At 39.8% G+C, this 15,414-nt stretch overlaps 1 protein-coding gene across 1 annotated transcript in view; it reads right to left on the bottom strand.

Annotated features, from left to right (window-relative positions):
• The window catches only part of NEB (nebulin), a 214,789-nt gene that overhangs the window by 133,515 nt on the left and 65,860 nt on the right, over positions 1–15,414 (bottom strand). Inside the window, exons 54-66 of the mRNA XM_063116557.1 lie at positions 14,996–15,103; positions 13,956–14,267; positions 13,616–13,822; positions 12,665–12,769; positions 9,817–9,924; positions 8,522–8,833; positions 7,312–7,515; positions 5,314–5,418; positions 5,105–5,212; positions 3,141–3,452; positions 2,163–2,366; positions 1,287–1,391; positions 1,081–1,188 (exon numbers count right to left, since the gene is read on the bottom strand). Of these exons, the coding sequence (XP_062972627.1) occupies positions 1,081–1,188; positions 1,287–1,391; positions 2,163–2,366; positions 3,141–3,452; positions 5,105–5,212; positions 5,314–5,418; positions 7,312–7,515; positions 8,522–8,833; positions 9,817–9,924; positions 12,665–12,769; positions 13,616–13,822; positions 13,956–14,267; positions 14,996–15,103 (2,298 nt within the window). The remainder of the gene's footprint in view (positions 1–1,080; positions 1,189–1,286; positions 1,392–2,162; positions 2,367–3,140; positions 3,453–5,104; positions 5,213–5,313; positions 5,419–7,311; positions 7,516–8,521; positions 8,834–9,816; positions 9,925–12,664; positions 12,770–13,615; positions 13,823–13,955; positions 14,268–14,995; positions 15,104–15,414) is intronic.

The following is a 15,414-nucleotide window of genomic DNA, read 5'->3' as shown; positions in this document are numbered from 1 at the left end:
GATGGCTTTCTTTGTATTTGTACTAAACTAAAAGGACGTGCACACTATTAATTTTCTACCCAGAAGAGTGAATAATAAGTAATTTTTTGTATAAGATCATAAAATGGTGCTTCTACTATGATCTGGCCTTGATTTGGTGGATTTCAGCCAATTTTCAACTACAGAGTTCCTATTCAAGTGGCAAACATGTGGTTTCAGCACATGTGTTCAGTGATCACAAAAACCTTGCAGAATGATAAGAGTCAATATGGACTGACCAAAAGCTGTGCCTTTGGGCTCCATCACAGGTGGGAAAACACGCTCCCTACCATTGCTTTTTCGCTCCTGGTTTCATTGCTCAGTTACTTCCTGTTTCAAAACAGGAAGTAAACAATGAGCAAGAGGCCCATTCAGTCAGTCATTCTAATCACGCTGATTCTCCTGAACATAGCAGGAGAGAGCAGCAACTTCTGGTTTTAAAAATATTTCAGACTTTCTGTGTTTTTTCTTGTGGTGCAAGGAAGGCCAGAAGGGGCAGAAGGCATGCAGGAGGCAGACGACATTGTGTGAGGGACCTGCGAAAAATCTGTGAGTGCCCAGTAATGAGTGTGCAATAAAATCCTCGTTGGATGGAGCCCTTTGTTTAAATGGATTCAGATGAGCAATATGCTCGCTAATATGCACACTGACTTTTTGCAGTTGCCATTTGATGTGAATCTAGGTAACTAGTTCAATCATTTTATCTGAAATAATCAATCTTGCTAACAACAACACATTTTGCACCTGGGAAACCCTAGGCCTTTTCCACTTGATGCCCAATTTACTCAAAATATTAATATCATTGAGGAGGGAGAACCATTCAGTCCATCTAAACCTATTAAAAACACACAATCAAGTTTAGCTGTATCGGTTGTACTAAATGATAGCTTCACTCACATATCACAACCTTTGAGTCATCTTCCAACAAATCCTTAAAAAATCCCATCCTTGCTGTAAGTGATCCATAGAAAAGACTAGAGTTGTTAGGTAATAGTGGAAAGGAAGTGGAAAGTGTATTTCCTGTGACGTGAGAACATCTGACTTAAAACCAGAACTACTTACCTCGCTTGCAATATCTCTGGAAGCTTTAGCAGCCTTGATTGGAATTGCATCCACTCGAAGATCATAACCCTTCTTCCTGGCCTCTTCCAATGAAAGTTTGTATAATTTCTAAAAGAATTGTAAAGATTGCTTTAGTATCTAAGAGAGTACCTTTCTTCTCTTCTAATTTTCTTTTCTACCTCAGATTTTTAAAGAGGTCCACTTACTTCGCTATAGTTGATTTTGTTCTGCTGTGACAGTAGAATTTCAGGAGTATCTGGCATAATGTGGATGCTGATTTTATCCTTATTCCAAGCATCAATATACGTGCGCTAAAAACAACAACCAGTAAATACATTATTTGATGAACAAAGCAGTTATTAAAAATAGCAATATATTATGCTGGTTGAACCAGTATGAAATACATCAACTGTCTTAAAAGTTCTGCTGCTCCCGGAGACAATTAAAACATCACAACAGAACTCATAATTCAGTTATTCTTTCCAGGGTTCAATCTACTCTATTCCATTTATTCGCATCACCAATTCACTCTTCAACAATCAGTAGCATTCCATTGGCCTATTTTTTATTTTGCTCTGTGTGTGTGTGTGAGTGTGACTTCATTTTGTTTTGTTTTGTTTTTGGCAGGTTGGATACACTTATGCTAAATCCCAGCTACATTCAACTATTTCTCCATTGATCTCTATGGGCCACTCTCTGGTCTCTGGGGACATTTTAAAATATTTCTCATTGGGACCAGTGAATATCCTATCTAGATAATGCAAAGATACTTTCTACCCTTTATATATCTCTATGTTTTTTCCTCCCTCAACCCTTTCTAGCTATTCCATTCTTTTCTCTTTTCCACTCCTCACAATGGTTGTCAGATTCCCCACTACCACCTCTCAGTCCCTCAACATTCTGTGCTACTGAGTTCTTTTGGGACTATTTTGGGTTTCCCCCCTCCCTTCTAGGTTAATAAAAGGAATGAATAAATCAAATCTGCCTCATTTGCCCAATGAGTAGTAGTAGTAGTAGTAGTAGTAGTAGTAGTTGTTGTTGTTGTTGTTCCTTTTAAGGAATGAGACATGAATCAAACTCACATGGTTCATAATTTCAGAGTTATGTTTTGCCAAAGCCATAGGCATGGAATCAATAGGACTAGTAAATTTGAGAGTGTCAGGATGTTGTCTATATAGATGGTCACTCAAGATTGCGGAGGCTCTTTTGTTCTTCTCAGCTTCCAAGGAACCACTTGGAATCCAGCCAATGCCCTTCAGCCATTCAAGATCTGATTTATACGCATTCTGTTAAAAATGGTAGAGAATATAACATCATTATGCTATTCCAACACCACTAAGAATTTTTGCCTCCATAAATTATAAACCGCATCAACTAAAGAGACCATTAATTAACATTAGCATAGATTAAACAAATAAGAACTGATGTTAGCATTTTACTCGGCTTACCAGGTTTTCATATAATATTTCTCAATATGGACATTTCTGCTTTATAGAAACCACAGCTTCTCTTCTGCTTAAAAGGATTATCCAGATAGTTTATTGATGTACTTATTTACTGGATTAGACCAAGGAAGTACATCGTTCCAATTGTGCAATAGGGCTTTCTTAGCAACACAATTATGCTCAGACCCAACACTACTTAGGCAGCATCTAATCTGTTCCAAGGGTAACAGCTGAAATGTCTTAATGACCTGCTCATTCCCTCTTATCGGGACATCTCTGTTCTACCATTGTTGCCCCATATTGGTACCCTGTATGAGCTCCTATGACGCACAAAATAGAATTTCGGTACATGTGGATTTCATCATTCACTTCAGTGGATTTCCTTCTCCACTTCAGGGGTCAGCACTATGTGAGCATTTCTGAATCGTAAAATCTAACAACTTGTTCCTTGACAAAGTGCATGAAAATAACCATCATCTAAAACAATTGAATGATCTCCAACGGTTGTGTTTAGAGATAGTCAGCTTCTGAACAAAACAAAAAAATTACAGTCAGCTTCAGCTACCACTGGCACCGCTTAAGGGTTACAGATATTTTTTTAAAAAAGATACTTACATCACTCTGTAGCTCATAGGCCTTTCTAGCATGGATGACATCATTCTGATCTGGCAGACATGTCCACTGGTGCAGGTAATTGCGGTAATCAACATCGCTGACCAGTTTCTGGCAGTTCTTAGCCAGCAAGATCCCCAGCATATCCACAGGACTGTTATACTTGGTCTTCCATTTCTCAAAGTCTTTCTTGTATTCCCTCTCACTCTGCATCTTGGCCACATTCATAGAATGCACAAGTTTGGGGTCATCCTGTATGCTGCGGGCTCCCACGTGGTGGCCAAGCTGCTTGCGATATCCATCTTTGTATTTGTACTGTGGAAAAAAGAAGATAAATTTCCCCCTAATTTCACACATAACTATTTTTTTTTAAAAAAAAATGTTGATTGTCATCCAGTTTCATTGGTATTTACAAAGTGTGCAGTCCGGCAACTGTAATTGGTTGCCTTTCCCTCTTGTGGTGGTGAAACTAAATGTGTTCAATGGTTTCAGGAACCAGAAGGTTCGACCATATAACACCTGCTCTGGTCCGCTTGCACTGGCTGCCTGTATGTTTCCGAGCCCAATTCAAGGTGCTGGTTTTGACCTATAAAGCCTTACACGGCTTGGGACCACAATACCTGACGGAACACCTCTCCTGACGTGAATATACCCGGTCACTACGTTCAACATCTAAGGTCCTCCTCCGGGTGCCTACTCCGAGAGAGGCTCGGAGTGTGGCAACAAGGGATAGGGCCTTTTCGGTGGTGGCCCCCAGACTGTGGAATGATCTCCCTGATGAGGCTCGCCTGGCACCAACGCTGCTATCTTTCCGGCGCCAGGTTAAGACTTTCCTCTTTGCCCAGGCATATGGCGGCACATCCTAATTACCCACATGTTTAGTTTTTAATTGGTTTTTAATGCTTTATGTGTGTATGTTCTGTGTTTTAGAGTTTTAAATTTTGTATACTTGTTTTTACCTCAATTTTAGAATTTCTGTAAACCGCCCAGAGAGCCCTGGCTATGGGAGTGGTATATAAGTGTAATAAATAAAATAAATAAATAAATTAGGTTTAATCAAAGTCTTACCACAGAAGTATTTTTTTAATAGCTTAATTTATATAAGTGATGTTTCTGATTAAATGCTTGGGCATCCCCAATACTCATTAAAGTGTTTGTGGGATCAAGGCTATCATTTTGACTTGTCAATCCAAGGAATAGTTAATTCTAATATTGTGAAAAATCAAAGCATTTCCTCCGGAGTCGGTTCACACATATGAACTAAAAGGAACTCCATTTTATTTTATATTAATGATTTAATGAATAATTTTATAATCAGCGGAATTTAGGGTGCAATCCAATGCATGTTTAGGCAGAAAGAAGTCCTACAACTAAACATACATAGGACTGCACCCTTAATAATTTTAGTTTCATCCATAAAAGGACTGTAACAATGAAGTGTGTCAATGCTGATTTGAGGTAGCATTCTAATTTACAACAGAGTTTACATTCAGCTATTTATGATTTTTAACAAGTCAAAGTTAAACTCAGTTTTTTGTTTACAGTAATTTATGCATGTCCAAAATCTAATTTTTCCACTTGTGGATGATATTTTATATGTAGATGTTTTCAAATCACATCATAATTGATTTCAGCTATCATATTTTATTTTACTATTTTATTAGGGATACAGATCAAAGACAAAGCACTAAATTCATTGTTGGGAAGCCTCATGGGAACTAATTCATTATCATTTTTATAAAAGTTTAGTTGGTAAATACAACAAAATTTTAAAGTGTGGGTATGTGTGCATGTGTGCATGTGTGTGTGCACACACACATGTGTGTGTGCATGTGTGCGCGCACACACACACACACACACACACACACCTTAGAAAGAGCACAGAAATTATTTTAACTGAGTGCCAAATCAAGGAAGACTTAACAAATAACATTTGCTGTAAAAAAAAAGTGAATGAAATTACTTACTTCACTGGCAATATCTCTAGATGCTTTTGCTGCCTTGATTGGTATGGCATCAGGTGGAAGGTCATAGCCTTTCTTCCTCAGTTCTTCAAAACCTAACTTGTAGAGTTTCTAATGAGAGAAACACTGGAAGGTTAGTAACAATTACATTCCAGCACAAAGAGGCAGTTCAACAACAGACATTTTCTTGTGCAGTCTAATGTCAGACTTACATCACTTGTGTTAAGTAAGTTGGCTCTGGACAACACAATTTCAGGGGTGTCAGGCATGATATGAATCTGAGTCTTATCCTTGTCCCAAGCTTCTCTATAAAGTCTCTAGAAGGAATGAAAAGAGAGTGAATAGGACTGAGGGTCAATAGCACTGAGGGTCAACACTATGCAATAGCAACTTCCACAACAGAGTGCAAAAGTACTTCTAGCCAAACAGTCTTCAACTGGTCCAGACCCAAGACCCACCTCAGACTCCCAACCTGCAACATGGGACCCACTTTCACAATTGCCCAACATGGCAGCAACAGCTTTGCCGTGACCCATGTGGACTGATCTTGTGACCCACCAGTTAAAGACCACTGATCTAGCCAATGAGAAATGTTAGGTAAATCATTATGGGTTGGATCCAAAGACACATCGGCAGGAAGAATTGCAGACTGTTGTGCAAGAGCTGGAGGAAAATGTTGCACTATGCAAATGTAGCACAAGTGCACATATTGAAATGCTGGGTAAAAGCTTGCTCAAGAGATTGTGCAACACCATCTGCTAGTGCAAGTTGTGCCATATGCTTGTGCTATCCTTCATCTTGCAAAGATATCCAAGACCACGCACAGCAGATTTCACGATACTTTGATCTAGCAAAAGCCCAGTGCTAGGTTTCAGTTCTCTTTTGTCAGATAAGTGTCTTTCACTAACCTAGGGAAAGTCTTGCAAAGTCTTCCACCCTCAAAATTGCACCTCTAGACCCAACGTTTTATATTTTATGAAAATGACTTGTTGGTCATTGATGGATTCTATCTAAAGAAGCTATATTAGAATGGTCACAGTGTAAAATCCACCCCCAAAATGCTGGGGATACTGCAATATACTGTATCTCCCTTTCGAAGTTGCTCTCTGCAGTCTTCAAAGAGCAAACATGAACGAATAGGGATGTTTGTGTTTAAGGTTTAATAAAATCCTAAAGCAACCAGATTTTCACAAGTTTTTCACATTTTTGGTATGAAAAAGGAGCTTTCGGAGTAGTTCCCCCTGCACCTCCTCACTCCTCCAATGATGCCGCTGTGTAACTAAAGAAGTCATCTTCTCCTTCTCCATGCAGCCACTGCTGCTTCTGCAGCTAATGGTTGGCTGCTTAATTCAGTGTGAGAGCATCTTTGATTACATGTCATCACGTTCGAGCAAGAGAACTGTGCAAAATAAGGTGTGGTGAGGGATGGCAGCATTTTCTCTTCAAAGGCAGGCAGGAGGGAGAGCCTTCTGTTGTGCAGAAAAGAAAACGCAGTCCTGATCCAAATCAGGACCTTGGTGTGACAGCAGGGGGGTTCTCCTTCTGCTCCATGCTATAGTCTGATCCAGAGTGGTCCCAATCTAGCTATTTCCATGAAGGGGGACTTGAAAATTCCTGATTAAAGGAAATGGGAGGTTTCTTTTCCTTGCAAAGGTTCAATACAGGGACAGATCTGGAATAGTCTGCAGTGGAGAGTAAACCGATAAGTTACACACACACACACACACACACACATCCTCATGCTTGGTCTTGATCCAGAGTGGGCCGTATGCTGTCTACTTGTGAGGGGGTGGGAAACGTAGGGGTGGAAATATCAGATCATTTTGAATTATGCTGCAGAAAGTGTGCATTAAAGGAAACCACTGAGTATTTTGAACTTCTGGAACTTTGCTTCCGGGGTGGAAACAAAAAAGTTGTGCACACTCTGTTGTACACCTAAACCTGAGAACATGCACAGGGAGGGACATAGAACTAGGCAGTGGGAGTGGGAGTGAGAGCAACAATAAAGTCGATCCCAGCAACATCCAGACTTGCTCTACCTACCTGTCTGTACAAAATACAGTGCAATATACAGAGAGGAAAAGCACCATATATCAACAATACTGTGGATAGTCAATAGGAATCTTGCATGTAGGTTACATCACAAAAGCTGTAAATGAGTAGTGGTTGGAGACCACCATCTGAAAGCTCCCTTCTTTGAGAACACTTACATCACTCCTATGCTTGGAATTTTCTTTTGCCAGAACCACCTCCATTGAGTCAGGGATACTTGTGAATTTAATAGTGTCCGGATGCTGACGATAGCTCTTCTCACTCAGAATTTCAGAAGCTTTCTTGTTCTTTTCTGACTCTAGAGACCCGAACGAATTCCATCCAACACCTTTAAGCCACTCAAGATCTGATTTATATGCATTCTAGCAAGAAAGAAAACACAGTGAGTGCCAACCACTCAGTAGGACTAAGGCCTCTGAAGATGATTTTACTTTCTGCCCTATAGTTCTATACACATTCTGTTGTCATACATTGATCATGCCTCTCTGGTTTAGGTTCCTCTAATAATTTGGCTTGACTATACAAACTCCTACAAAGTTTAAGACAAGAGCAAGGTCCTTAATAAAGGCTTACACACTGAGAGAAATGGTGCAGCAGTGGAGTGCAAGAATGGGAAACACTGATTTAAAAGTGCTTCAAAACTTAGAAAAGTGGCTTTGATGATTAAAATTAGATCTGAAAGAAGATTAAAATAAAGGAAAATAATTGGAGCCAAAAAATGAAGAGGAGAAAAAAAACCATGAGGGTCAGTATCCAGTCCTGGCAGTTCACCAGCACTAATCATGCTGCACTAACAGGCATGACTGCTAGCACTTATTTATTTATTTGATTTATTTAAAATATTTATATCCCGCTCTGTATCACTAAGATCTCAGGGCGGCGTACAGATAAAAACATACAGTATAGAACAATAAATATACACAGTTAAAAACAAATGGCACTTCATAGTGCAACCTTGGAAACTAGTGCTTCTGGGATGGGACAAACTCTCTTCCACAAGTTCCACTGACCCCATTCTAGAAGCATTTTGGAGGCTATTTTCCAGTTGAACTATTTAGTATAAGCTTCGCATTGCATTAGCACAAGGTCAGTACTGGATAGTCCCCAAGGAGTTAAATAAAAGCGAGGGAGACAGAGGAAGCATGTTGGGTCTCAAAGATCAGGAACACCCAGATAAAGAAAAAGAGCAATGGAAAAGAAAAGCCATGTCAAAACATGGAGATTAATAAGAAGACCACCATGAAGGGCAAGAAGCAGGTACTTTAAGGAGCATCATGAGCAGAGGCGATAAGAAGCTTGCAATTTGTTTTTGCTATCAATACAGTTTTCCAAACGAAAAGAAAGATGTGGTTTATAAATACGACTTACATCACTTTGCAATTCGTATGCTTTCTTAGCTTGGATGATATCATTCTGATCTGGCAGACATGTCCATTGGTGCAGGTAATTACGGTAATCAATATCGCTGACCAGTTTCTGGCAATTCTTGGCCAATAAAACCCCCAGCATATCCACAGGGGTGGTATATTTGGTCTTCCATTTCTCAAAGTCTTTCTTATATTCCCTCTCACTCTGCATCTTGGCTACATTCATAGAATGCACAAGTTTAGGGTCATCCTGTATGCTGCGAGCTCCAATGTGGTGTCCAAGCTGCTTGCGATATCCATCTTTGTATTTGTACTAAAATTATAAAGAATATTTAATGCAAAGATAGGTTTAAAAAAATCAGGAATACTGTGCAGATCGATCTATTATGACATTTTGTTTTGGTCTGCAATAAAGTTTAAAGGCAACAACAACAACAACTTACATAAAGGTACAACACAATTACTAAAGAAAAAAAGAAATTCACTAAATATAATTATTAGTCTATCAGTGCTAAGCTTATGGAAACACTACAGTGAAATAGAGTACGTAGGAGCTCACTGTCTAATGAAAGAAAGAATTACAGGCCCCTTGCCTGATCTGTACTGGCATTCACATCATGAGAATGAATTGCCTGGTGGAGCAGAGCTGAATAGGGATGAATAAAATTCTAAAAGCTCCATCACATTGGGGGTTAACACGCTCCCTACCTTTGCTTCTCCGCCCGTGTTTTCATTCCTCAGTTAAAAGAGGAAGAACAGAATGAGCACGAGGCCCATTGAGTCCACTGTTCTAATGGCGCTGTTTCTCCTGCACACAGCAGGAGAGAGGAGCGATTCCGAGTTTAAAAAAACATCGGACTTAACAAGGAATTTTTTTGTTGTGGAAAGAGGGCCAGAAGGGGCAGAAGGTGTGCGGGAGGCAGACGATGTCATGTGAGGGACCTGAGCAAACTCCGCGAGTGCCCAGTAACGAGGTACATTGATGGTGCTATATAAATAAATAATAATAATAATAAAACGCTTGTCGGATGGAGGTTTAAGAGTGTGTAAAGTTTAATTCTTAAAATAAGAGATGACAGGGTTCAAAGGTACCTAGAAACCCCAATACTGAATCCTAGATGGGGATTAGCTATGGTAACTTGACAGAGGGAGGAACCACTCTGCACATGGACAGAAGCACTCTCCTGTCTTGCACAAGTACGATATAAGTTCCAACTAACTTATATGGGCTGAGCCCCGGGGAGTTTGGACGAATGCATAAAATATATAGAATACAGAATGCACAATGTTGCTTACATCACTAGCAATGTCTCTCGATGCTTTAGCTGCTTTTACTGAAATGGCTTCAGCAGTGAGATCATAACCTTTCTTTAACATTTCTTCCCATCCAAGTTTGTACAATTTCTAATATGAAAAAGAAAAAGAAAGAAAAAGTCAATGCACAACAGACAGACATTTGTTCCACCTTGCTTAGGGGTAACGGACCCTCGTACAAGGTATTTCACACAGATCATTGGAAGCCCTTTTCGCTTCCTTCAAATCATGTCCTCTGCTGTTACAACCAGCGCTGAGGTTAATTTTCATGGCTGCATATTTCTGGTGCTCTTTGAAAGATGTCCCTAAACCTCATCATCATCATAATTGTTATTGCAGTGGTTCTCACTCCTGTTCACTGTCCCTCTTCGCGGTAGTTTTGGGGGCAATTTTTCTTAAAAAAGAATTATTACTCTTGCTGGCTATGTGACCCTGCCAGTTATGGATCACATAGCTAAGGTGATGTCATAAAGCCAAAAACAGAGTAGGGCCAATGATTCATGCCTTAACTCTGATTAAAATTGTTGCCCTATTTTGCAGAACACACCACCACCACCACAAAAACACACACACACGCACAAACACACAAATCTATTGCTGAAACAGGGGTCAAAATAAAGTGCACCCATTTTACCTCAATGCTGGTATTGCCTATGGAGCAATCCTAACATTTGATCCAAGTTTCATTTTGAGTAAATTAATTATTTATTTAAATGATTTTCTAGTCTGCCTTTAAGGATACAACCCTCTCAAGGCAGCATACAAGATAAAACAATACAAAACTATGCACAACAAAATATAACAGAAAATAAATATATCTGGGAATCATTTAGGAATGTGCCAAAAGTCTCTGAGAAATGGTATTACTACAATTGTGCCATCTGAAAACATGAAACTACATTACTACAATTCTTGGCTTTCCTCAAAATTTCACTTTCATTTAAGGAGGAAGAACTAAATCTGCTTCAAATTTTACTTTAGATGAAATTTGGTGATGTTCCAGAGAGGTGCAGTACCTCTTGAAAAAAAGTTTGCTAATATTAGCGCAAGTCTTGGCGTAGTATCCAGTGGTGTCACAGTGCTAGCGCTAATGACGTTGCACTAGCATAAACCGATGATAACATAATGTCATTGGGACTTGCTAATGAGAAGAGGGAAAAGTGGTGGTTTGCTGCTGAGATGGGGTGGGGGCAGCACATTTCAGCAGCAAATCACCACTTTTTCCCTTTGCAGTAGCAAACACTCATGATGTTGCATAGCTCAATGTTTATGCTAGGGCAATGTCATCAACATTTATACTAGCTCATCATCAAGAAGTGCTGTGCCACCGTCGGATACGACTCTTGGCTCCCCTCAAAATTCTGCATTTTTCTGAAAAGGAATCATCCAATTTGTTTCACATTTCACTTTGGATGAACAGCGATGTCAAATCTAACAGACTTTCTAGTAAATCAAAAATGCATTCCTAAAGCATATATCAGGGACAGAGTCTTCCCTTATGAAAACTCTGTAAAGTGGCCATTGCAATGGCACAGTTACTAACAGGTACTGGCCGACGAGACCACATCATGCCAGTCCTTTTCCAGCTTCATTGGCTGCCAGTGCAGGTCCGGGCACAATTCAAAGTGCTGGTATTAACATTTAAAGCCCTAAGCGGCTTGGGGCCAGGCTATCTGAAGGAACGCCTCCTTCCATATGTACCTGCCCGGACCATAAAGTCATCCTCAGGGGTCCTTCTCCGTGAGCCCCTGCCAAAGGAAGTGAGGCAGGTGGCTACCAGGAGGAGGGCCTTCTCTGCTGTGGCACCACGGCTGTGGAATGAGCTCCCAAAGGAGGTTCGCTTGGCACCTACATTATATTCTTTTAGATGCCAGGTGAAGACCTTTTTATTCTCCCAGTATTTTAACAGTCTATAAATTAATTTGTACTTGCTGTTTTAAATTTGTATTTTAAATTTGTATTTTTGCATTGCTGCTGTTTTTATCTTGTTTGTGCTTTTATATTGTATATTATATTATGGTTTTATACTGCTGTTTTATACTTGAATTGTCTTAATTTTGAAAACCGCCCAGAGAGCTTCGGCTATTGGGCGGTATAGAAATGAAATCAAATAAATAAATAAATAAATTAAGAATGTGGCAAACATATTTAAAGTAAAGCTGCTAAAATTAACCAGCAGTTATCACTTTTGTATTAGAATTTTTCAGATTTATCTTATTCTAAAACAGCCACTTCAGGTTCACAAAAGCACAAATGCATTTTCTGCACCATCACGTGTTCTTACTCCAGAGTAATATCTAAATGCCCACTGATGCAGAATCATAATAACGTTACAATTCTAAATGCTCTTACATGAAAATAAATTCCATTGAAATCAATGGGACTTCCTTCCAAGAGAATAGTGATAGAGGATTTTCGTATCCAGACTCATTTATATATCCAACATCACTATTATGTAAGGAGGTCACTGGTGTGTTTCATGTTTTCAGATGGTACAATCTACCATGCATAAGCTCTACTAAAATAAAAGGACTTGTAATGGATGGAAGGTACCATTTTAAACTTCATCTGACAACACCAGAACGTATGAATCACTCGGAGTGCAATCACAGTCCTTTCCAAGAACTGATCTTATTGACACACAACATCATAAGTTTCTGACGAGCCAAATCACGTGGCCTCAGTAATTAGCTGATGTTTGTAACCAAACCACACACACCCCAACAAAACAACCAACACTAAATACCAACATATTTAGGACTCCTTTTGAGAAAAGGAATATAATCAATATATTAATCAAGACAACACACACTGTTACACATATCTTTACCTGGCTGTAATTAAACTTGTTTGCTTTGGCCTGCATAATATCCGGTGTATCTGGCATCACATGAATTGTCGTCTTATCTTTCTCCCATGCCTCTATATACGCATGCTTTGGAGTTGGGGGGGAGGGGGAAACAATACAAGATAAATCAGCAGAGTTGTGCTTTTTTCACATGCAATATGGATAGATACATTAATATACAAATATTTGCAGAGTGATTTTAATACTGAATTAAGTGTGTGTGCAGTGTCTGTGCATAGGAAGCCCTTGTACATGTCAAACACTATTGGAAATGTACTGTGTCTGTGTTATGCACTGTGCAACGCACTGCACCACCACCACCCAGGCTCCCTGTCACTGATGGCAAGGCCACCCCACTGCCAGGGGTGGAGGGTACTCTTCCAACAATTATTCCCAAGTGTAGGACTTCTATTGCACTGGAGAAAGTAAAGGGGTACATTTGGGCATTGTGATGACTGTTCAGCCATTAAGAATTAAACTTGTCCCTCCATGCACTGCCTCACATCTTCATCTGCATAGACCTATTCTAGTTTCTTTTTGATAATACCAGAGCATGGCAGAAAGTTGAAAATTAGCAGTAAATAAAGTCTAATGGAGAACAGAAATATTAAAGATATCAGCCACTTGAGAAATTAGCTACCTAGCAGTTACATCCTGTGAAAATGTTTGGATTTACTTCAAACGTTTTGTCGGTGATGTGCTTTCCAACATCCCCATCACAATGTAAGTAGCATACAGTGTATAAATTCTATGGGTTGCATCCAATGTTAGTTTTACTTAAGTCCCATTCATTTTAACGGGCTTGCTCTAAGTAGAACTAACATAGGATTCAACCCTATATAGCTGCTGAAGCACAAACCATGGTGGAAAGAGGAAAGTGAAGTGTATTGATAGCTACGATGGGCTATTTTTACACTGGGTAGCAACAGTTACCTTATTCATAACACCAGCATTATGCTTTGCGAGTTCTATATCCATAGAGTCCATCAGCTTCTTAAATGGGTAACGGCTTGGATGCTGACGGTACTTTGAATCACTGGCAATTTCTGTGGCTTTCTTAGACTTTTCAACATCCAGTGACCCCATTGGGCTCCAACCAAGCCCTTTGTACCATTCATTGTAATCTTGCTTGTATTCATGCTGCAGGTGGAGAAGAATAAAACACAGCTGCAGCTCAACAGCTCTTTGTTGCAGCAACACAAACATCTACATAAAGACGTCTAGTGACAGTATCCATTAACTGATAGAAAAAAAAGAGAAAGCGGGATCTTACATCACTTTGAATCCGATTCATGTTTCTGGCCAATTCCACATTTACGGAGTCTGGCAGGAGGATATATTTGTGAATGAGCCTTTTGTAGTTGATGTTGGTGATATTTGCTTGTGCTTCCTTGGCAGCCATGACACTGAAAGTATCTGCAGGTGTGTTGTACCTGGTCTTGCTGGTTTCGTAGGCTTTTCTGTACTCACGATCGGACTGCATCTTAGCTACTTGCATATAATGGACAAGCTTTGGATCATCTTGAAGGCTGCGGAAGCCAACAAGCTTACCCTTGTCCTGCTCATAGCCTAGTTTGTATTTGTACTGCAAAGAAAACAGACACAGCAGAAGAGAAGCAAAATGTAACCCCTGGAAGATTAGAACTGTAATGTTACCTCACTGGTGATACATGCTTGACCATAAAATGGGCAGTGGGGCGGGGGGTACAATGGATTGGATCCAAGTGTGCCCTTTTGTTGATGGATAGTGTCCTTCTAGGAAAGCCTTTGATCCAGCTGCAGCCTCCATTCATGGAAGGAGCAGAAGTAGTTTTCACCCATTCATTACCACCACTGCTACTCACTACACTACCTTCTATGCTGTTCTTGAGGGTCCTCCAATTCTCCAGAGCAAATTTTAAAGAGCCCAAGAGACCCATAGGGAGGAGAAAGAATAGATGAAAGTTGCCTTAAGAACAATCTTCCATTAGAACCATCTTCTCCAACCCAGTAACCCCTCCCCCCCCGCACCAATGTGTTGGACTAAATTCGCTTCATCCCCAGCTGGTATGGAGCTCCAGGTTAGGAAAGGCTACATCAGAAAGTGACAAAAGCACACTTTCCATGAGCTGAACTTCATTTGCAGGATCCAACCCAATGTATACAACTGAAATTAAGAACCAAACAACATAGATCACAAGCTTTTATAATAATGTTACAGGGCAATCCTTGGCATGTCTACTCAGAAACAAGTTCTATTGAGTCCAATGGGTCTTACTTCCAGGTAAATAGATACAGGATTGCAGTCTAAACTACTTCCCCTTAAAAGCTTACATCACTGGCGATGTCTCGGGAAGCTTTCGCAGCTTTAATAGGGATTGCATCAGCTCTGAGATCATATCCCTTCTTCTTATCTTCTTCCATGGAAAGTTTGTACATTTTCTATGTAGAAGAGGGGAAAAGAAGTGTTTTGTTTTTTTTAAAACTAACTAAATACAAAACACACAAAAATATGTTTTACTTGGTTCAATCTAAACAACTTTTTCAGCATTGACGATATATATCAGAAATTACAGTGTCATATTAGGCAGGTCTTCTTCCCAAATACTCAAGTGTCTGTTGTTGTATGCACCCTGAAGACCTCTAACACACTATGTCAGCTTGAAGAAAATCCCATCATTACATCCACTGCAGTCAATGACTAGATTTCTGTATCAGACCACAGTTGTGGAACTCCTTTCAAGACAAGGACT

Source organism: Elgaria multicarinata, chromosome 2, assembly GCF_023053635.1.
Source record: "Elgaria multicarinata webbii isolate HBS135686 ecotype San Diego chromosome 2, rElgMul1.1.pri, whole genome shotgun sequence".
Lineage (NCBI taxonomy): Eukaryota > Metazoa > Chordata > Lepidosauria > Squamata > Anguidae > Elgaria > Elgaria multicarinata.
This window is presented reverse-complemented; position numbering and strand designations above follow the sequence as displayed.